The 24,776-nt window shown below is 41.0% G+C and overlaps 1 protein-coding gene across 1 annotated transcript in view; it reads right to left on the bottom strand.

Annotated features, from left to right (window-relative positions):
• Positions 1-462: 462 nt before the first annotated feature.
• LOC115202681 (V-set and immunoglobulin domain-containing protein 10-like 2) overlaps positions 463-24,776 on the bottom strand; it is a 48,353-nt gene continuing 24,039 nt past the window's right edge. Inside the window, exons 8-9 of the mRNA XM_029766758.1 lie at positions 16,445-16,589; positions 463-601 (exon numbers count right to left, since the gene is read on the bottom strand). Coding sequence (XP_029622618.1) covers positions 463-601; positions 16,445-16,589 — 284 coding nt within the window. The remainder of the gene's footprint in view (positions 602-16,444; positions 16,590-24,776) is intronic.

Raw genomic sequence — 24,776 nt, 5'->3', positions numbered from 1 at the left:
GCTACATAGGACTGAATCTACGTGGTGGGTCACATATGTGCCCAGTTGGTCCTTCAAATCATCTGGCACTGGCCTTTTAGTTGTTCCAAAGGTCAAAACTAAAACGTTTGGTGAGGCTGCCTTCAGCCACTAAGAAGGATCTTAAAAAACACCTTTTAAGCTGTGCTGTTACATATGGTGTTTTTAGACATACAATCTATTTGATTAACTTCTCCCCATTTCATAGGTGTATCTTATTTTTATTTATTTGTATTAATCTCAGATAGACAGTTAGTATTTAATTATTGTTTTACTATTTTATTTGATCTAATTTTGTTTTACAATTTTGATTTGCCTCCTAGTTTTTATCTTTTATTATTTTATGTGTTTAAGCACTTTGAAATGCATCACATTTAAGGTTCGACAGATGGGGATCAGGGGTTAAAGGTCAAGGGTTAGAGGTCTGGGTTTAGAAGTCAGAGGTTACTCACAGAAGACGGTGAGGCTGATGGTCTTGCGAGTGCGGGTGTTGAGGTATGTGCTCTGAGCCAGACAGGCATAGGTACCTGTGTTCATCCGCATAATCCAAGGGATAGTGAACTGGGATCCCGTGTACACCTGGCTGGATTAGAACCAATATATTAAACAGCTTGCTAGGATTGGAATCAATATATGAAACAATTGACTGGATTAGAACAAATATATAAAACACCTGGCTGGATAAGAACCAATTTATAAAACACTTGGCTGAGATTAGAACCAATATATAAAACACCTGACTGGATTAGAACCAATATATAAAACACCTAGCTGGGATTGGAACCAATTTATAAAACACCTGGCTGGATTAGAAGCAATATATAAAACACCTGGCTGGATAAGAACCAATATATAAATCACCTGGCTGGATAAGAACCAATATATAAAACACCTGGCTGGATTAGAAGCAATATATAAAACACCTGGTTGAGATTAGAACATATATATATAAAACACCTGGCTGGATTGGAACCAATTTATAAAACACCTGGCTGGGATTGGAACCAATTTATAAAACACCTGGCTGGGATTGGAACCAATTTATAAAACACCTGGCTGGATAAGAACCAATATATAAAACACCTGGCTGGATTAGAACCAATATATAAAACACCTGACTGAATTAGAACCAATATATAAAACACCTGGCTGGATTAGAACCAATATATAAAACACCTGGCTGGATTAGAACCAATATATAAAACACCTGGCTGGATAAGAACCAATTTATAAAACACCTGGCTGGATTAGAACCAATATATAAAACACCTAGCTGGGATTGGAACCAATATATAAAACACCTGGCTGGATTAGAACCAATATATAAAACACCTGGCTGGATAAGAACCAATATATAAAACACCTGGCTGGATTAGAACCAATATATAAAACACCTAGCTGGGATTGGAACCAATTTATAAAACACCTGGCTGGGATTAGAAGCAATATATAAAACACATGGCTGGATTATAACCAACAAAAAACACCTGTCTGGAATTCCAACCACTAAATAACTACAGAGGTTGTTGCTGCCAAAGGAGGGTCAACCTGTTATTAAATCCAGGCATTCATATACTTTTTCCAACCTGCACTGTGAATGTTTACACGGTGTGTTCAATAAAGACATAAAAAAATATACTTGTTTGTGTGTTATTAGTTTAAGCAGACTGGGTTTGTCTATTTTTGTTAAAATGTTATGACCAATTTATGCAGAAATCCAGGTAATTCTAAAGGGTTCATATACTTTTTCTTCCCACTGTATATCTAATGTGGGTGCTTTGGTGTTTGGACCCCAGGAAGAGTGTCAGCAGCTAATGGGGATCCCTAATAAATACAAATACATAAAACACATGACTGGGATTAGAACCAATATATAAAACACCTGGCTGGATTAGAACCAATATATAAAACACATGACTGGGATTAGAACCAAAATGTGACCCGATTCAAGAAACAAGGCGTATGTTGCAAGTCACGACTTCACAGGAGAGCCGTTTGAACGTAAACATTTTTTTTTCATCAAAATGCATTATTTGGCCTAAATGCCTTCTCGAACATGTGAACTTTCATGTGCCTTAATAACAAACTTGTATGCCATCTGTAAATATGAATAAAATGGTTACATTAGGAGCCTTGTTGGTTAAGCCACAGAAAAAGTCAGCAACCTTACCACTAGCCATGATTGGCTGAGATAATGAGTGGGCTGGACATGCCGATAGATGAGTTCAGATTGGTCTGCCATATAGAAGGCTTCTGTCTATTTGAGCTGGTCAGTCTGTGCTGGTAATCCTGTCGAATGCGTATTTAAAAAAAAAATGTATTGTGTAGTGGAGCTGCATAAGTGTTTCTCTCCACATTCTGGAGGATCAAGTTTTGAAATCAGTAGAATTAAAGTATGATAGCTAAAGAGATGGAGAAAACACCTGTCTTCAAACTAAGGACAACTGGCATTCCTGACAGGGAGGCGCGTACATCATACATGATGATGTATACAGTTAACTTCTTATGGCTTAAGGGCGCTATTTTCACATCCGGATGAAAAGTGTGCCCAAAATATACTGCCTGCTACTCAGGCCCAGAAGCTAGGATATGCATATAATTGGTAGATTTGGATAGAAAACACGCTAAGGTTTCTAAAACTGTTTGAATGATGTCTGTGAGTATAACAGAACTTATTTGGCAGGCGAAACCCCGAGGATAAACCATTCAGGATTTTTGTTTTTTTAGGTCACTCTCTTTTCAATTTGTTTTCATTGAGAATCCATAATTCTAAGGCAGTTGCTTGCAGTTCCTATTGCTTCCACTGGATGTCAACAGTCTTTAGAAATTGGTTGATGTTTTTCCTTTGTGTAATGAAGAAGTAGCCCTGTTCAGAATGATGCTCGAGGAAGTGTACTGTTTGATTGAGGTGCGTGACCTGAAAAGCACGCTCCACTTTGTTTTCCTCCGGTATTGAACGCAGTTTTTCCCGTCTTAAATTTTATCGATTATTTACGTAAAAAAATAACTAAAGTTGTATTAGGAAAGTTGTTTGAAATGTTTGGACAAAGATTACAGGTAACTTGAGATATTTTGTACTCATGTTGTGCGAGTTGGAACCGGTGTTTTTCTGGATCAAACGCGCCAAATAAATGGACATTTTGGATATATAACGACAGAATGAATCAAACAAAAGGACCATTTGTGAAGTTTATGGGACATATTGGAGTGCCAACAGAAGAAGTTCGTCAAAGGTAAGGCATGAAATATATCGTTATTTCTGAGTTTTGTGTTGCGCCTGGCGGGATGAAATATGATTGTCTGTGTTGTTTGATGGGGTGCTGTCCTCACATAATAGCATTGTTTGCTTTCGCCGTAAAGCCTTTTTGAAATCTGACACTGTGGCTAGATTAACAAGAAGTTCAGCTTTAATTTGGTGTATTGCACTTGTGAATGTATGAAGTCTAGAGTTAGCTTGCTACATTTTCAGATATTAAACATTTCTAATTTTGACAGAAAGTGGTTTCATTTCAATCAAAAGTGTACTGTTAGCTAGCTAGCTAACTTTAGCTGGCTGGCTCCCTAGCTGACATTATTATTTGTTTCTCAGAGCCATTTGCTTTTATAGTTAGAGCCTAATGTTAGCTAGCTAACATTGAACCTGGTTGGTTAGTTCCCAGCATATTCATGCAGGGTAGTAACGACATGATTTGGCACTGTGTTCATTGTTGTTTAACTAGCTAATATTAGCTGGCTTGCTCGTTAGTTAACGTTGCATGACGTGTGTGTGATCTTACACTTTGTTTACCTAGCTAGGTTCATTGTTTACCTAGCTAGCTAGTTGTATGTCTTAAGCTAAAGTGTACTTAGCTAGCTAGCTATTGTTAGCTGGTTGGCTCCCTAGCTGACGTTATTATTTGTATCCCAGAGCCATTTGCTTTTCTAGTTAGATCCTAATGTTAGCTATCTAACATTGAACCTGGTTGGTTAGCTCCCATCACTGTGGCATTGTTGGCACTGTGTCCATTGTTGTTTTATTTTTATTTATTTCACCTTTATTTAACCAGGTAGGCAAGTTGAGAACAAGTTCTCATTTACAATTGCGACCTGGCCAAGATAAAGCAAAGCAGTTCGACAACATACAACAACACAGAGTTACACATGGAGTAAACAACATACAGTCAATAATACAGTAGAAAAAAAATAAGACTATATACAATGTGAGCAAATGATGTGAGATAAGGGAGGTAAAAGCAAAAAAATGCCATGGTGGCAAAGTAAATAAAGTATAGCAAGAAAAACACTGGAATGGTAGATTTGTAGTTTGAAGAAAGTTCAAAGTTCAAATATAAATAATATGGTGCAAAGGAGCAAAATAAATAAAATAAATAAATACAGTAGGGGAAGAGGTAGTAGTTTGGGCTAAATTATAGATGGGCTATGTACAGGTGCAGTGATCTGTGAGCTGCTCTGACAGCTGGTGCTTAAAGCTAGTGAGGGAGATAAGTGTTTCCAATTTCAGAGATTTTTGTAGTTCGTTCCAGTCGTTGGCAGCAGAGAACTGGAAGGAGAGACGACCAAAGGAGGAGTTGGCTTTAGGGGTGACCAGAGAGATATACCTGCTGGAGCGCGTGCTACAGGTGGGTGCTGCTATGGTGACCAGTGAGCGGAGATAAGGGGGGACTTTACCTAGCAGGGTCTTGTAGATGACCTGGAGCCAATGTGTTTGGCGACGATTATGAAGTGAAGACCAGCCAACGAGAGCATACAGATTGCAGTGGTGGGTAGTATATGGGGCTTTGGTGACAAAACGGATGGCACTGTGATAGACTGCATCCAGCTTGTTGAGTAGGGTATTGGAGGCTATTTTGTAAATGACATCGCCGAAGTCGAGGATTGGTAGGATGGTCAGTTTTACGAGGGTATGTTTGGCAGCATGAGTGAAGGATGCTTTGTTGCGAAATAGGAAGCCAATTCTAGATTTCACTTTGGATTGGAGATGATTGATGTGAGTCTGGAAGGAGAGTTTACAGTCTAACCAGACACCTAGGTATTTGTAGTTGTCCACAAATTCTAAGTTAGAACCGTCCAGAGAAGTTATGCTGGATGGGCGGGCAGGTGCAGGCAGCGATCGGTTGAAGAGCATGCATTTAGTTTTACTTGTGTTTAGGAGCAGTTGGAGACCACGGAAGGAGAGTTGAATGGCATTGAAGCTCGTCTGGAGGGTTGTTAAAGTGTCCAAAGAAGGGCCAGAAGTATACAGAATGGTGTCGTCTGCGTAGAGGTGGATCAGAGATTCACCAGCAGCAAGAGCGACATCAGTTATGTATACAGAGAAAAGAGTTGGCCCAAGAATTGAACCCTGTGGTACCCCCATAGAGACTGCCAGAGGTCCAGACAGTAGGCCCTCCGATTTGACACACTGAACTCTGTCAGAGAAGTAGTTGGTGAACCAGGCGACGCAATCGTTTGAGAAACCAAGGCTACTAAGTCTGCCGATGAGGATGTGGTGATTAACAGAGTCAAAAGCTTTGGCCAGGTCAATGAATACGGCAGCACAGTATTGTTTCTTATCGATGGCGGTTACGATGTCGTTTAGGACCTTGAGCGTGGCTGAGGTGCACCCATGACCAGCTCTGAAACCAGATTGCATAGCGGAGAGGGTGCGGTGGGATTCAAAATAGTCGGTAATCTGTTTGTTGACTTGGCTTTCGAAGACCTTAGAAAGGCAGGGTAGGATGGATATAGGTCTGTAGCAATTTGGGTCAAGAGTGTCACCTCCTTTGAAGAGGGGGATGACATCAGCTGCTTTCCAATCTATGGGAATCTCAGACGACACGAAAGAGAGGTTGAACAGGCTAGTAATAGGGGTTGCAATAATTTCGGCAGATAATTTTAGAAAGAAAGGGTCCAGATTGTCAAGCCCAGCTGATTTGTAGGGGTCCAGATTTTGCAGCTCTTTCAGAACATCAGCTGAATGGATTTGGGAGAAGGAGAAATGGGGGAGGTTTGGGCGAGTAGCTGTGGGGGGTGCAGTGCAGTTGAATGCAGTAGGGGTAGTTAGGTGGAAAGCATGGCCAGCCGTAGAAAAATGCTTATTGAAATTCTCAATTATAGTGGGCTTATCGGTGGTGACAGAGTTTCCTATCCTCAGTGCAGTGGGCAGTTGGGAGGAGGTGTTCTTATTCTCCATGGACTTTACAATGTCCCAGAACTTTTTAGAGTTGGAGTTGCACGAAGCAAATTTTTGTTTGAAAAAGCTAGCCTTGGCGTTTCTAACTGCCTGTGTGTATTGGTTTCTAACTTCCCTAAAAAGTTGCATATCGCGGGGGCAGTTCGATGCTAATGCAGAACGTCACAGGATATTTTTGTGTTGGTTAAGGGCAGTCAGGTCTGGGGAGAACCAAGGGCTATATCTGTTCCTGGTTCTAAATTTCTTGAAAGGGGCATGCTTATTTAAGATGGAGAGGAAGGCATTTTTAAAATATAACCAGGCATCCTCTACTGACGGGATGAGGTCAATATCCTTCCAGGATACCAGGGCCAGGTCGATTAGAAAGGCTTGCTCGTTGAAATGTTTCAGGGAGCGTTTGACAGTGATGAGTGGAGGTCGTTTGACCGCTGACCCATTACGGGTGCAGGCAATGAGGCAGTGATCGCTGAGATCTTGGTTGAAAACAGCAGAGGTGTAATTAGAGGGCACATTGGTTAGGATGATATCTATGAGGGTGCCAGAGTTTGCGGCTTTGGGGTTGTACCTGGTGGGTTCATTAATAATTTGTGTGAGATTGAGGGCATCAAGCTTGGATTGTAGAATGGCTGGGGTGTTAAGCATGTCCCAGTTTAGGTCGCCTAGTAGCACGAGCTCTGAAGATAGATGGGGGGCAATCAGTTCACATATGGTGTCCAGAGCACAGCTAGGGGCCGAGGGGGGTCTATAGCAGGCGGCAACGGTGAGAGACTTGTTTTTGGAGAGATGGATTTTTAGAAGTAGAAGTTCAAATTGTTTGGGTACAGACCTGGATAGCAGGACAGAACTCTGCAGGCTATCTCTGCAGTAGATTGCAACACCGCCCCCTTTGGTCGTTCTATCTTGTCTGAAAACGTTGTAGTTAGGGATTTACTAGCTAACGTTAGCTGGCTATCTCGTTCGCTAATGTTACGTGACGTGTGTACAACACCTGTTGAATATGGCCGGTGTCAGTAAAAGTCCACAAAAAAAGCTTCATGAAATTGTTGCCAGCAAGGCTGGTTAGGCTGTTTTCATGTTATCCATAGGTAAACAAATCATCGGCCAGAGCGTCTGAACGCTCTTAGAGCGAAACGAGATGGGTGGGGCTAAAGCTTAAGAGGGTGTGAACGATGCTCAATGGGTGTAGACAAAGAAGAGCTCTTCACTAGATACCAAAACAAAAAAGGTCATTTTCTCAAAAGTGAGTTTATAATTTGATCAACTTGCAAACCAGAATTAATTTCCCATTGTTCCTCAAATGCAATGTATGATATATCATTTTGTAGCGCTGAGTCTCTACTTTTATCCAATGTAAAAAACACAATTTCAAATGTTGCTTCATAAGACTGAATCCAGGTGGTGAGTCACATATATACAACACCTGGCTGAGATTATAACCAATATATAAAACACCTTGCAATTGGCTCAGAACAGGGCAGCACGACTGGCCCTTGGATGTATACAGAGAGCAAACAGTAATAATATGCATGTCAATCTCTCCTGGTTCAAAGTGGAGGAGAGATTGACTTCATCACTGCTTGTATTTGTGAGAGGTAGTGACATGTTGAAAGCACCGAGCTGTCTGTTTAAACGACTAGCACACAGCTCAGACACCCATGCATACCCCACAAGAAATGCCACCAGAGGTCTCTTCACAGTCCCCAAGTCAAGAACAGACTATGGGAGGCGCACAGTACTACATAGATCCATCACTACATAGAACTCTATTCCACATCAGATAACTGATGCAAGCAATAGATTCAGATTTAAAAAACAGATAAAAATACACCTTTTGGAACAGCGGGGACTGTGAAGTAACACAAACATAGGCACAGACACATGCATACACACACACATGATAACATAAACACTATACACACATTCACATGGATTTTGTGTTGTAGATATGTGGTAGTGGAGTAGGGGCCTGAGGGCACACACTTACTGTTTTGTGAAATCTGTTTTTAAAATTCTATAACTGCCTTAATTTTGCCGGACCCCAGGAAGAGTAGCTGCTGCCTTGATAAATACAAGTACGAACTGCAGCTATAGCTGTGGCAAATGACATCATAAAAGCACTTGATAAAAAGCTCTGTTTGTTGATTTATCAAAGGCATTTGATTCAGTTGACCATTAATTTTTGCTAGCTAGACTCAGTAACACTGGTCTCAATGAAGGGGAAGTAAATTGGTTTGGGAAATATCTTTTTGACAAAACACAAAGTGTATATACTGACAATCGCAAGTCTAGCTTTCTTGAGATTAATAGAGGTGTGACCCAGGTTTCTATTTTAGCTCCTGTTTTTTTTCTCAATTTGTATTAATGATTTGGGAAATGGGATGCAACAAGCAAAGTTGCATCTACATGCAGATGATACAGTCATATATTCATGTGCTCCTTCTCTGGTTCAGGCTGTTGAAGAGCTCCACAATGCTTTTCAGTCAGTGCAGGCCTCCCCTCAAACTGGTCTTGAATGTAGAAAAACTAAATTCATGACATTTACCAGAGCTCGCACTCAGCCAGAGAAGGTTAGCATTGTCACATCTGGTGGCTTGTCCATTGAAAAAGTGTCATCCTACAAATACTGAGAAAAATAAGAACAAACCAACATTTATTTTTGATACTGTCGCAAAACTGACTAAAAAGCAGCATTCCCCAAAAGAGGATGGCTTTCACTTCAGCAGTGATAAATTCATGAAATTCTTTGAGGAAAAGATCATGATCATTAGAAAGCAAATTATGGACTACTCTTTAAATCTGCATATTCCTCCAAAGCTCATTTGTCCTGAGTCTGCACAACTCTGCCAGGACCTATGATCAAGGGAGACACTCAAGATTTTTAGGACTATATTTATTGACACATTGATGAAATAAATCATGGCCTCTAAGCCTTCCAGCTGCATACTGGACCCTATTCCAACTAAACTACTGAAAGAGCTGCTTCCTGTGCTTGGCCCTCCTATGTTGAACATAATAAACGGCTCTCTATCCACCGGATGTGTACCAAACACACTAAAAGTGGCAGTAATAAAGCCTCTCTTGAAAAACCTTGACCCAGAAAATATAAAAACTATCGGCCTATATAGAATCTCCCATTCCTACCCCCAAAAATTTTAGAAAAAGCTGTTGCGCAGAAACTCACTGCCTTCCTGAAGACAAACAATGTATATGAAACGCTTCAGTCAGGTTTTAGATCCCATCATAGCACTGAGACTGCAGTTGTGAAGGTGGCAAATTACATTTTAATAGCGTCAGACCGAGGATCTGCATCTGTCCTCATGCTCCTAGAACTTAGTGCTGCTTTTGATACCATCGATCACCAAATTCTTTTGGAGAGATTGGAAACCCAAATTGGTCTACATGGACAAGTTCTGGCCTGGTTTAGATCTTATCTGTCGGAAAGATATCAGTTTGTCTCTGTGGATGGTTTGTCCTCTGACAAATCAACTATACATTTTGGTGTTCCTCAAGGTTCTGTTTTAGGACCATTATTGTTTTCACTATATATTTTACCTCTTGGTGATGTCATTCGGAAACATAATGTTAACTTTCACTGCTATGCGGATGACACACAGCTGTACGTTTTGATGAAACATGGTGAAGCCCCAAAATTGCCCTCCCTGGAAGCCTGTGTTTCAGACATAAGGAAGTGGATGGCTGCAAATGTTCTACTTTTAAAATTTGGACAAAACAGAGATGCTTGTTCTAGGTCCCAAGAAACAAAGAGATCTTCTGTTGAATCTGACAATTAATCTTGATGGTTGTACAGTCGTCTCAAATAAAACTGTGAAGGACCTCGGCATTACTCTGGACCCTGGTCTCTCTTTTGACAAACATATCAAGACTGTTTCAAGGACAGCTTTTTTCCATCTACATAACATTGCAAAAATGAGAAACTTTCTGTCCAAAAATGATGCAGAAAAATTAATCCATGCTTTTGTCACTTCTAGTTTAGACTACTGCAATGCTCTACTTTCCGGCTACCCGGATAAAGCACTAAACAAACTTCAGTTAGTGCTAAATACGGCTGCTAGAATCCTGACTAGAACCAAAAAATTTGATCATATTACTCCAGTGCTAGTCTCTCTACACTGGCTTCATGTTAAGGCAAGGGCTGATTTTAAGGTTTTACTGCTAACCTACAAAGCATTACATGGGCTTAATCCTACCTATCTTTCCGATTTGGTCCTGCCGTACATACCTGCACATACTCTACGGTCACAAGACGCAGGCCTCCTTACTGTCCCTAGAATTTCTAAGCAAACAGCTGGAGGCAGGGCTTTCTCCTATAGAGCTCCATTTTTATGGAATGGTCTGCCTACCCATGTGAGAGACGCAGACTCGGTCTCAACCTTTAAGTCTTCATTGAACACTCATCTCTTCAGTAGGTCCTATGATTGAGTGTAGTCTGGCCCAGGAGTGTGAAGGTGAACGGAAAGGCACTGGAGCAACAAACCGCCCTTGCTGTCTCTGCCTTGCCGGTTCCCCTCTCTCCACTGGGATTCTCTGCCTCTAATCCTATTACAGGGGCTGAGTCACTGGCTTACCGGTGCTCTTCCATGCCGTCCCTAGGAGGGGTGCGTCACTTGAGTGGGTTGAGTCACTAACGTGATCTTCCTGTCCGGGTTGGCGCGCCCCCTTGGATTGTGCCGTGGCGGAGATCTTTGTGGGCTATACTCGGCCTTGTCTTAGGATGGTAAGTTGGTGGTTGAAGATATCCGTCTAGTGGTGTGGGGGCTGTGCTTGGCAAAGTGGGTGTGGTTATATCCTACCTGTTTGGCCCTGCCCGGGGGTATAGTCGGACGGGGCCACAGTGTCTCCCGACCCCTCCAGTCTCAGCCTCCTGTATTTATGCTGCAGTAGTTTATGTGTCGGGGGGCTAGGGTCAGTCTGTTACATCTGGAGTATTTCTCCTGTCTTCTCCGGTGTCCTGTGTGAATTTAAATATGCTCTCTCTAATTCTCTCTTTTTATCTCTCTCTCTTTCTCTCTTTCTCTCTTTCTCTCTTTCTCTCTCTCAGAGGACCTGAGCCCTAGGACCGTGCCTCCTTTAAAGTTCATATATATAATCTTGTGAGGAAGCTTAAATTGAAATTGGGTTTTTATTTTTGTATTAAGGCTTGCTTCCAGCTTATGGCTTGAAAGAAGCTTGTTCAGGCCACTTTTCTCTCTGTAATTGATTATGGTGACTTGTTGTTACAGAGACTGGACTCTGTTTATCATGCATCCTTGCACTTTACTGAAAATGCCAAGTCACTCACCCACCATTGCACCTTGTACCAAATGGTGGGTTGGACCTCACTTTATATGCGCAGAAAGCTACATGTGTATGTGTTCATCTACAAAGCTCTGTTAAGGCCTCTAAGAGACTGCATGTCAGTGCAAAAGGTGTCACTGCAGTACCTGGTTTGAATCCAGGCTGCGTCACATCTGGCTTTGATTGGGAGTCCCATATGTGGTGCACAATTGGCCCAGTGTTGTTTGGATGGGGTACGCCGTCATTGTAAATAAGAATTTCTTCTTAATAAGGATCTGTCCCTTTTTTTCAATGTTCGCCTAAATTACATACCCAAATCTAACAGCCTGTAGCTCAGGCCTTGGTTGGTAAGGTAAGGTAAGGTTGGTAATGGCTCACATCAACACCATTATCCCAGAAACCCTAGACCCACTCCAATTTGCATACCGCCCAAACAGATCCAGAGACAAATTTGTAGACGTCCACAAGTCTGGTTCAACCTTGGGAGCAATTTTCAAATGTCTGAAAGTACCACGTTCATCTGTACAAACAATAGTACACAAGTATAAACACCATGGGACCACACAGCTAACATACCGCTCAGGAAGGAGATGCATTCCATTTCCTAGAGATAAACGTACCTTGGTGCGAAAAGTGAAAATCAATCTCAGAACAACAGCACAGGACCTTGCGAATATGCTGGAGGAAACAGGTACAAAAGTATCTAGATCCACAGTAAAATGAGTCATATATCGACATAACCTGAAAGACCATTTAGCAAGGAAGAAGCCACTGCTCCAAAACTGCCATAAAAAAGCCAGACTATGGTTTGCAACTGCACATGGGGACAAAGATCATACTTTTGGAGAAATGTCCTCTGGTCTGATGAAACAAAAATAGAACTGTTTGGCCATAATGACCATCGTTATGTTTGGAGGAAAAAGGGGGACGCTTGCAAGCCGAAGAACACCATCCCAACTGTGAAGCATGGGGGTGGCAGCATCATGTTGTGGGGGTGCTTTGCTGCAGGAGGGTCTGGTGCTCTTCACAGAATTGATGGCATCATGAGGTAGGAAAATATGTGGATATATTGAAGCAACATCTCAAGACATCAGTCAGGAAGTTGAAGCTTGGTCGCAAATGGGTCTTCCAAATGGACAATGACCCCAAGCATACTTCCAAATTTGTGGCAAAATGGTTTAAGGACAACAAAGTCAAGGTATTGGAGTGCCATCACAAAGCCCTGACCTCACTCCTATAGAAAATGTGTGGGCAGAACTGAAAAAGCGTGTATGAACAAGGAGGCCTACAAACCTGACTCAGTTACACCAGCTCTGTCAGGAGGAATGGGCCAAAATTCACTCAACTTATTGTGGGAAGCTTGTGGAAGGCTACCCAAAACGTTTGACCCAAGTTAAACAATTTAAAGGCTATGCTACCAAATACTAATTGAGTGTATGTAAACTTCTGACCCACTGGGAATGTGATGAAAGAAATAAAAGCTGAAATAAATCATTCTCTCTACTATTATTATGACATTTCAAATTTTTTAAATGAAGTGGTGATCCTAATTGACCTAAAACAGGGAATTTTTACTAGGATTAAATGTCAGGAATTGTGAAAAACTGAGTTTAAATGTATTTGGCTAAGGTGTATGTAAACTTCCGACTTCAACTGTACTTAAAGTCCCCAGGACATTTACAGTATTAGGCAAGACTGCCTTCTCGTCTTCTGCACCAGAGGCATGGAATAGTCTACAATCTAGATATGTTAGTGCCACTGAATTAATTTAAAACGTTGAATGCTTGTTTTATGCTGGATCATGTTGTTGTATTGTATTTTTGTGTGTTTTAATTCTGTAATGTATTGATTGTTGCTGCCTTCTTGGCCAGGTCTCCATTGAAAAAGAGACTCTGGGTCTCAATGGGCTTTTCCTTGTTAAATAAAGGTTAAATAAAATACAAATAAACAAATATAAGTGATTTTGTCCAATTACTTTTGGTCCCCTAAAAAGGTGGGGGACTATGGCCAAAAAGTTCTGTAATTTATAAACAGTTCAAACTATTAGCATGAAAATACATTATTAAAGCTGACAGTTAAAGCTGCACTTTAACCGCATATATCACGTCCTGGCCAGTATAAGGGTTAAGTGTTATTGTAGTTTGGTCAGGACGTGGCAGAGGGTATTTGTTTTATGTGGTTCGGGGTGGTGTTTTGGTAAAAGGGCGTTTGATTTAGTATTTCCGGGTTTTTGGTTTATGATCTATGTTTATGTAATTCTATGTTTAGTCTAGGTAGTCTGTTTCTATGTAGAGTTAATTGGGGTGGACTTCCAATTGAAGGCAGCTATGTGGTGTTGCCTTTGATTGGAAGTCCTATATTAGTTGGGTGTGTTTGTCTGTGTGTTTGTGGGAGATTGTTTCGTGTTTAGCGTGTGTGAGCCTAACAGGACTGTCAGTATATTGTGAGTTCGTTTTGTTATTTTGTATATTCATTTTGAGTTTATTAAATGTTCAAAAATGAACTATCTCAACTCTGATGCATATTGGTCTTCATTTTCCGACGATGATTTCGCCATATCGTCTGACGACGAAGAAATCCCTGACAGAATCTCCCACCAACTAAGGACCAAGCAGCAGAGGAAAAGGGATTTCGAGTTGGACTGGCGGGAGAGATGGACCTGGGAGGAAGTTCTGGACGGGGCTGGACCTTGGCACCAGGCTGGGGAGTACCGTCGCCCACGGGAGGAAATTGAGGCAGCCAAGGCAGAGAGGCGGAGGTACGAGGCCTTGGACGCGCTGAGGGAGAAGCACGAGAGGCACCCCCAATAAAAAAAAATTGGGGGGCACACGGGTAGTTTGGCTAGGGCTAGGAAGAGCCGGAAGCCAGCTACCCGTGGTTATATGGAGGAGCGTATGAGGTGGAGAGCGCCATGTTTCGCTGAGGAGCGCACTATCTCACCCATACGCACGCACAGTCCGGTGTGCTTTATTCCAGCCCCTCGCAGGTGCCGTGTTAGAGCGGGCATCCAGCCTGGTAGGAGGATGCCTGCGCAGCGCATCTGGTCGCCGGTACGCCTCCGAGGACCAGGCTACCCAACTCCCGCTCTACGCACGGCTACCATCAGGCCCCTGCACAGCCCAGTCCGCCCTGTACAAGCACCCCGCTCGTACAGGGCTACTAGTTCCATCCAGCCAGGACGGGTTGTGCAGGAGGTAAGATCAAGACCGCCTGTGCGCCTCCATAGCCCTGGGTTTCCAGCTCCTGTCTCTCGTGCGGACCCGGAAGTGCGTCAGCCCAGTCCGACTCGTCCTGTTCCCGCTCCCCGCACTAGCGTGGAGGTGCGTGTTCCCAGTCTGGTACGTCCAGTACCAGCACCACGCACCAGGCTTCAAGTGCGTCATCCCAGTCCGACGTCGCTAGAGCTGCCCGTCAGTCAAGAGTCGCCAGAACTGCCCGTCAGTCAAGAGTCGCCAGAACTGCCCGTCAGTCAAGAGTCGCCAGAACTGCCCGTCAGTCAAGAGTCGCCAGAACTGCCCGTCAGTCAAGAGTCGCCAGAGCCGCCCGTCAGTGAGGAATCGCCAGAGCCGCCCATCAGTGAAGAGTCGCCAGAGCCACCCACTAGTCAGGAGCTGCCAGAGTGGCCAGACTGCCCGGAAATGCCAGAGTGGCCAGACTGCCCGGAAATGCCAGAGTGGCCAGACTGCCCGGAGATGCCAGAGTGGCCAGACTGCCCGGAGATGCCAGAGTGGCCAGACTGCCCGGAGATGCCAGAGTGGCCAGACTGCCCGGCGATGCCAGACTGCCCGGCGATGCCAGACTGTCCCGACTGTCTTCCGGGTCTGCCAGAGTGGCCCGACTCTCTTCCGGGTCTGCCAGAGTGGCCCGACTGTCTTCCGGGTCTGCCAGAGTGGCCCGACTGTCCTCCGTCCCAGCCCGAGTGGCCCGTCTACCCGGAGCTACCGGGGTGGGTCATCTGCCCGGAACTGCCAGAACCAGAGCCACCTCCAGATATAGGTGGGTTGGGGAGGGGGGGTGTAGCACAGTGCCGTCGTTGACGGCAGCCACCCTCCCTTCCCTCCCTTTAGTTTAGGGGGATTTTTTGTTGTTGTTGGGGTTTTTGTTATTTTTGAGGTGCTTCCGGGGTTAGCACCTTTAGGGGGGGGGGTACTGTCACGTCCTGGCCAGTATAAGGGTTAAGTGTTATTGTAGTTTGGTCAGGACGTGGCAGAGGGTATTTGTTTTATGTGGTTTGGGGTGGTGTTTTGGTAAAAGGGCGTTTGATTTAGTATTTCCGGGTTTTTGGTTTATGATCTATGTTTATGTAATTCTATGTTTAGTCTAGGTAGTCTGTTTCTATGTAGAGTTAATTGGGGTGGACTTCCAATTGAAGGCAGCTGTGTGATGTTGCCTTTGATTGGAAGTCCTATATTGGTTGGGTGTATTTGGTGTTTGTGGGAGATTGTTTCATGTTTAGCGTGTGTGAGCCTAACAGGACTGTCAGTATATCGTGAGTTCGTTTTGTTATTTTGTATATTCATTTTGAGTTTATTAAATGTTCAAAAATGAACTATCTCAACTCTGCTGCATATTGGTCTTCACTTTCCGACGATGATTTCGCCATATCGTCTGACGACGAAGAAATCCCTGACAGCATAGTTGTTGTAACATTTGAAATACAAAACAACAAAAAGTGTGTCACTGTCCAAATACTTTTGAACCTCACTGTATAACGCCGGAAGCCACTTGCTGATGCTCCAGTGCAGTTACATCTCCGACATCAGGTGGCGTTATTGTGGTGGAACTGAATTGACTCTAGCCAAAAATGTGCAAGTGAAACGTGCATTTTGAAAACAAAACAAACAAATAATTATAAAATATAATGATTAAGGATGAGTGTGTGTGTGTGTGTGTGTGTGTGTGTGTGTGTGTGTGTGTGTGTGTATGTGTGTGTATGTGTGTGTATATGTTAAGGCATACCTGTTGTTGTAGAACCAGACATATTGACTGGGAGGGTTGGACTGGGCCTGGCAGAGCAGAGAGACCGTCTGTCTCTCCTGAGCAGAGTATCCTCTGTCTGTTATACTGTAGGGGGTCACATCTATCTTGGGAATATCAGGACCGACTGGGGAGAGGACACACACACACTATGTTAAACACACAAACACACACAACATTACACACACACTACCTTACACACACTATGTTACATAGAAACACAATATGTAACACAAGCACTATTTTATACAGAAACACATTATACACACACACTATGTTATGCACACACTACATGTTACACACACACTACGTTGCACACACACACTACGTTAAAGTTAGGTTCATTGTTCATTGAGTAGGCCGTCATTGTAAATAAGAATTTGTTCATAACTGACTTGCCTAGCTAAATAAAGGCAAAAAAATTATAATAATAATAAGAAATATCTAATTGTTGAGGTATTTGGTATTTTGGTATTTTTTTAGGATCCTCATTAGATGTTGCAAAAGCAGCAGCTACTCTTCTTGGGGTCCACACAGAACATGAACTACATAATACAGAATGACATAATACAGAACATCAAGAGACAAGAACAGCTCAAGGACAGAACTACATACATTTTTTTCAAAAGGCACACGTAGCTTACATATTAATGCATACACACAAACTTTTTAGGTCAAATAGGGGAGAGGCGTTGTGTAGTGTGAATGCTAACAGATGATGAAGAACTATGGGATTATAATGATGACAGAACCACACAAGTTTGTAATTTGAATTTAGTGGTCGTACATTGAGATTTGTGGTTGCAAGTACGGTTCTCATATGTGTAATTTAATATGATAAGCTTGTATCATGATTGTGTGAAAGATTTAACAGTCGCAAAGTGGAACTTGAAGTGAAATTCTCCAAAGAGAAAACAAGAACCTCACAGCCAAGGTAAAAATCCACGATTCCAACTTGGGTTGTCTACTCAGGGAAACCAGGGTGATGAAGGAGTCACTACTAGACATACAAAGTCGTAGCATGTGTGAAAATCCATTTTTTTCTGGGATTCCTGAGGACGCATCCAATAATCCAGAGGGTGCGATCAGAAAATTCATGCAATCCGCCTTGAAACTTCCTATAGAGAGTGTAAACAAGGTGGCTTTCCACCGAGTACACAGACTTGGAGCTCGAAGCGACAAGACCAAGGGTCCCCGACGATCATCGCAAAATTTGAACACTACCAACAAAAGGAGCTGATCAAAAGCAGAGGAAGGGAGCTTAAAGGGACCAAATTCAGGTTCAATGACCAATTTCCAAGGGAGATAAACAAACGTCGTAAGAGACTGTATCCTGTACAGAGTCAACAGAGGGAGAGGGGTAAGCGTGCCTTTATCATTGTGGACAAACTCTTTATAGATTGGCAGCTATTCCGAGACAGCTCCATAACACTGTGGCTGTACTAAATTCTACAGGGACTTCAGGTTACGAAAAAAAAGAAGGTATGGGAACTGTAAAAATATCTGAACACTATGAAGTGGATATGAACACACATGTACTCAATTACATGCTTCCTTACACATACAGACTTATACATACACACACACACACCTGATCTCGCTCTCCTCTCTCACTCTCTCTTTCTCTCATCTCTTCTCTCTCTATTGTCGAGAACTGTTTTATAATTTAATGTGTTTCTTGTTTGTCTATCTTTTTAATGTATTTGTCTACATGTTTATATATGTTTACAACAAGCAAGGGGAAGATACCAACAAGCATTGGGGAATAATAACATATTATACGGAATACATTTGTACTGTAGTGAAGCCGTCTCTAGAGTAATGCAAGGTCTCTTTCATGATCATGTGAAACGTCAATTGCTATGGAAATGCTGGGATGTGTTTTTTAATGATGTTAAAGGTAATTATGATGCAACTATGATGGTGATATGATATGGATTACAATTATTATCATGAATATCAAGGCTATACGCACTACATGTTACACACATAGACACTCAACCATGCAAATTGGCAGAGTTATTATTTATTTGGACATCACAGATTATAGTCTTACTTTTATACAGACATCGTACACACTCTCACTATATCACATCCAATAACATACACATCAACCTACTCAGATTTGCTACACACATAATATCTTGTCTCAATTTTCTAACATCTGTGGTATTGGCTCACAGGCAAACAGGCTGTGGGAATAAAACAAATATTGCTAGAACCTATTTCTTGAATTCTAAATATCAGACATTTGAAAGCTCTAGTTTTGACCTTCATAATACCTCTGATGGCAGTAACTTTACAAGCACTAACTATGGTCAATTTAGACTGAGAATAGTATCTATTTATGGTAAGGAGTGAAATAAGTATAGCCAGTTATAATTGTAACGGTTTAGCAGGTTATAAAAAAAGAAGATCAGTCTTTACATGGCTAAAAGAAAAGGAATATAACACATACTGTTTACAGGAAACTCACTCTACATCCTTAGATGAAGTTGCGTGGAAAAGGGAATGGTGTAGTGAAATAATTTTCTGTCATGGTGAAAGGAACTCAAAGGGTGTGATGATATTAATTAACAAAAATTTCGATCTGAATGTGCAAATAGTCAGGAATGATTCGCAAGGAAGGTGGATCCTTTTGAATATGAAAGTGGACGAAAAGAGATTTGACTCATTAATCTATATGGTCCAAATCAGGATGATCCACACTTCTTCAAAAACATTTATACCAATTTATTGAACTTACAGGCAACAAATGATCTAATCATTATGGTAGGAGACTATAACACAGTGTTAAGTACCTCAATGGACCGTAAAGGTAATCACTCTACAAACTATCATCACCATGTCCTTAAGGAAATCACAAATATTATGGACACATTAGAAATAGTGGATATTTGGAGACTAAAAAAACCCGACCTAGTGAGATATACATGGAGGAGACTTAATCAAGCTAGTCGTCTTGACTACTTTCTTGTCTCTTTCTCTCTTGCATCAAAGGTTAAACAAGTTTTAATAGGAGACAGAATGCGATCGGATCATCATCTAATTGGCATTCACATAACTCTTATAGATTTTCCACGTGGACGGGGATATTGGAAATTTAATCAAAGTTTACTGGAAGACAACTTATTTTTAACTAAGACAAAATAATTTATAACTGAATTTTTCCAGTATAATATAGGTTCAGCAAATCCCCTTATTGTTTGGGATACCTTTAAATGTACCTTCAGGGTTCATTCAATTCAATATTAATCAATAATAAAAAAGCAGTTTCTGGCTAAAGAGACAAGACTAACAAGGGAAATCCATGAACTAATAGTACAGGTAGATAGCAATAAAAACGATACTACAGCGATACAAAATAAGTTAGAGGAAAAACAAAAAAAACTTGAGGAACTTATTCTAGAACGATCTAATGTAATCTATTACAAAAATAAAGCAAACTGGATGGAATATGGAGAAAAATACAAAAAATTCTTCCTGAATCTCCAATACAGATGTCAAGGCTGTGGGTAACTGGTGAAAGGAGTCAGGCGCAGGAGAGCTGAGATGCGTGGACAAGGCATTTAATACAAGATAACACCAGTATACACACAATACTATGGTGCGGGAAAAATATCGGTACCACGAAATAAACAGGCATAATCACAAAACCCGGCAACAATATACCAGCCGTCAGATACAGCCTTCACAATAAAACAAACATGCACACAAACATGGGGGAAACCAGAGGGTTAAATAATGAACATGTAATGATGGAATTGAAACCAGGTGTGTAGAAAACAAAGACAAAACAAATGGAAAATAAAAAGTGGATCGGTGATGGCTAGAAGGCCGGTGACGTCGACCGCCGAACGCCGCTCGAACAAGGAGCGGGACCGACTCCAGCGGAAGTCGTGACAACAGGAACGCTAACAAAAATAATTTGCAGAAACTCGTTACTGAAGACGGAGTCATCTATGATTCTCCGGATGATATTTTAAAAGAGGAAGCTAATTATTTTAGGCAGATGTTCTCTTTTCCGTTTCGTCCTTTCCCACTGAATGAAGATTATGGTAAGGAATTCTTTCCAAATAATACAAAAAAATGAAAATTAACAAATGTACAGAAAGATCAGCGCGAAGGCCACATTACAGAGGAATAACTTTTTGAGGCTATGAAATCCTTTCAGTCTGGAAAATCCCCAGGGCTTGATGGCATACCGGTAGAGGTATATCAAGTATTTTTTGATGTACTATAAACTCCATTGTTAGATTGTTTTAACTACTCCGATAGAAATGGTAGACTGTCAGGTACTCAGCAGGAAGGTCTGATTTCTCTATTATTAAAACAAGACCCCGATGGCAAATATAAAGACCCAGTCTATCTAAAAAACTGGAGGCCCCTTACACTTCAATGTTGGGATGCAAAAATACTAGCAAAATGCATAGCACTCAGAATTAAAAGGGTTTTACCAGGTATTGTTCATCCTGATCAGACAGGTTTTTTACATGGACGATACATTGGAGATAACATACGACAACTACTAGAAATAATAGAACATCATGAAACATATAAGAAGCCAGGAATGGTATTTATAGCGGAGTTTGAAATGGCATTTGATAAAGTAAGACTGGATTTTATTTATAAATGCCTGGTTTTTTCAATTTTGGTAATTCTCTAATAAAATGGGTAAAAACAATGGATAGCAACCCCAGGTGTAAAATAGTACATAGCGGCTACTTCTCAGAGAGTTTTGAATTGTTAAGAGGAGTTAAACAAGGGTGTTCGCTGTAACCATATCTATTCGTTATGGCCATCGAAATGCGAGCTATTAAAATCAGATCCAATAACATTAGAAATCCAAGATTAGAAATCCAAGGCTTAAAAACAAAGGTGTCCATGTATGCCGATGACTCAAGTTTTATATTAGGTCCGCAAGCTAGATCCCTGCAATGTCTCATTAAAGATCTAGACAACTTTTCTGTACTCTCTGGACTAAAACCTAATTATAATAAGTGTACAATTTTACGTATTGGATCTTTAAAAAATAAATTACATTACCCTGCAGTTTACCTATAAAATTGGCTTATGGTGAAGTAGATATACTCGTTATTCATATCACAAAATCAGCGGAATCTGATTCTGGGTCGGTACCTAGACGAAACTTGACCCCCTGTGTTGTGTTTTCTCATGATTTCTACCTGGAAAGTATTGGTGTGGATCACAGTAACGGACTTGTGACCTGTTGTGAAGATGTTCTATATGTTTTAGTGGGAAAGAAAGTGTAAATAAGCTCTCCACAATGAATTTCAATAGAAAACTTGTAACAATAGACAAGATCCTGCAACCATGGAGAGGTAAATACCTGTCTATCTATGGAAAAATTGCCCTGATTAACTCCTTAGTCATATCTCAGTTTACGCGCTGCCTACTCCTGATGATTAGTTTTTCAAATCATATGAGCAAAAAATATTTTGCTTTATTTGGGATGCTAAATCAGACAAAATAAAACGTGCCTATATATACAATGAATATGAATTGGGTGGGTTGAGATTACTAATATAAAAGCACTAAACCCTCTCTCTAAAAGCTTCACTCATTCAAAAGTTTTATTTGAACCCTAAATGGTTCAAGTAGATTACTAAGAAAAGCTCATCCATTGTTTAAAAATGTCCGTTTTGCCTTTGTGCAGATTGCCATGTCTCATTTTTGATTAATTGAAAATAATACTTTTTTCAAAGTATCTCTCTTTTTCAAACAAGCATTGCATGGCTACAATTTCAATTTAATCCCCCTGAAAAGATAGAACAAATATTATGGCTGAACTCAAATGTGCTGGTTGATAAAATACCTGTATGGGAAAGATGTTTGAAAAGGGTATTTTGTTCTTAAATGATATTGTAAATTGTAGTAGTAGAGATATGTCCTTCATGGAGTTATCAGAATTGTACGGAAAGGTCTGCTCAATCCAAGAGAACAACCAATTGATTACAGCATTGCCCCAAAAATGGAGGAGGCAGGTGGCAGCAGGAGGAGGTAGGGAACTGGTCTGTCTGCCTATATAAAGGATCAAAACTGGCAGAGGAATAAAAATAGCATAAATAGGAAAGTATACCAGTTTCATTTGAGGACCAGGATGTTGACAACTGTGCCATACAGATTGCAAAATAGTTGGGAAGAGATTTTTAATGTACCGATTCCATGGTACAGGGTGTAGGAGTTGACATATAAAACAACGCAAGATTCAAGACTTCGTGCTTTCAGCTAAAATTATTATATAGAATTCTTGCCACCAACAAAATGTTGAATATTTGGGGTATAAAATCATCGAAGCTCTGCAGATTTTGTTGTGAGGATACAGAATCAATAGACCATTTATTTCGGTATTGCCCTCAGGTAGCCTGTTTCTGGTCTCAGGTTCAGGAATGGCTGAAAATGCATAGCATTGATCTAAAATTGACCCTAGAAATAGTACTGTTAGGAGATCTGGAGAGACCGGGTCACTCAATTACTAATACTCGTAGTAAAAGTATTTATGTTCAACACGCAATCTGTGGATTCTATTCAATTAGATAGATTGAAATTGTACATTAAACATCACAGTATAGTTGAAAGATATGTGTTCCGTAGAAACCCGAAGTGGGTGGCCAGCAGAGATAGATGGGATGGGCTGATGGAAGCTGAAGGTTGGTATGTGGAATTGGAGACAAGTGGGAGTGGAGTTGCTGTGTGAGAGATAGAATGATGGTCAAATATAAAAGTAAAACTTTTTATTTTTTAAGTCAAAATAAATCATAATAAAAAGTACATTTGAATGACACTAAGTGGCAGTGTTTTTACAACTAATGCCAGTTTGCCTGAGGCTGTTGCTGTGCAGGTGTTTGTACACATGCATATACACACACTCTCATTCAAATAAACAAATACAAGAACACACACATACATGTAACATGTAATAGTGCCAGACATGCACACAAACATATACAGTTGGCATTGCTGTTATGATTTTAGTTGTTTTAAATGTATTATTATTTTGTTTTATTTTTTTGCGTTGTTGTTTTCTGTTTTCTTCTGTCTTTTCCTTTTTCCTCTTTAGTTCATTCTCTTGGTTGTTGGTGCATTGGGGGGTTTGTGGAGGTGGGGAATGGAATTAATTTTTAATTTTATTTTTTCTTCCTAGGAGGAATGTGGAAGGGGTCTCGAATGGTTGAGGGACAGCTATTGGGGAACTGTGTGGGGGGGGGGTCTTGGAGGGTTCGGGTTCACGTTTTTTGTCCTGGTGGTAGATCGGTCAACATGCCCTTGAGCAGGGAATTGACCCTGTATGCTTCTGTGTGTTGCTCTGAATGGGAATCTGTTGGATGACTGGTATGATGTAGTTATTGAGCGGCTTCACTGCAAGTATATTGTATGTTCTGAATTATTACAAGTCAATTCATGAGTATGACTATTCTGCAGTGAATCAAAAAACACTTGCAGATTTTGAATCTGTGGGCGTACAGAGCTCTGTCACTTTTGTCACTTTACCAAGAGATTCGTAAACTTGTCTAAAGTTTTGTGAGTTTGTAGAAAGAGATTTGCAAGTAAAAAAAATATTTGAACAGCTAAGGGCACAGGACAATTTACTTTTGACTAAGCCACAGCCACCTAACCATTGGCTGGATTGTTCCGTCAATCAAATCTCAGGAAGTAGCTACCCACATGAGCAAGAGTGGATGAGGTAAATGAAAAGAAAAATGATCTACTTGAAGGTAATCGTCTCATTTATCTATGTACACCGATTTTTTTGGTGAAAAAGCATGGTACATTTCAGATGAACTCCAGACCAGCTATTGCACTGACAACTCATGAGAGTTTCATCATAGCACTTGATGGTTTTTGCGACTGCACTTGAAGAAACTTTCAAAGTTCTTCAAATGTTCTGTATTGACTGACCTTAATGTCTTAAAGTAATGATGGACTGTCACTTCTCTTTGCTTATTTGAGCTGTTCTTGACAAAATATGGACTTGATCTTTTACCAAATAGGTCTATCTTCTGTATACCCTGCATACCTTGTCACAACACAACTGATTGGCTCAAACACATTAAGAAAGAAAGAAATTCCCAAAATTAACTTTTAAGAAGGCACACCTGTTAATTGAAATGCACTCCAGGTGACAACCTCATGAAGCTGGTTGAGAGAATGTCAAGAGTGTGCAAAGCTGTCATCAAGGCAAAGGGTGTCTATTTGAAGAATCTCAAATCTAAAATATATTTTGATTTGTAACACTTTTTTGGTTACTACATGATTCCATATGTGTTATTTCATCATTTGGATGTCTTCACTA

Source organism: Salmo trutta, chromosome 12, assembly GCF_901001165.1.
Source record: "Salmo trutta chromosome 12, fSalTru1.1, whole genome shotgun sequence".
Classification (NCBI taxonomy): Eukaryota; Metazoa; Chordata; class Actinopteri; order Salmoniformes; family Salmonidae; genus Salmo; species Salmo trutta.
The sequence above is the reverse complement of the archived record's forward strand: the minus strand, read 5'-3'. Positions and strand labels throughout refer to the sequence as shown.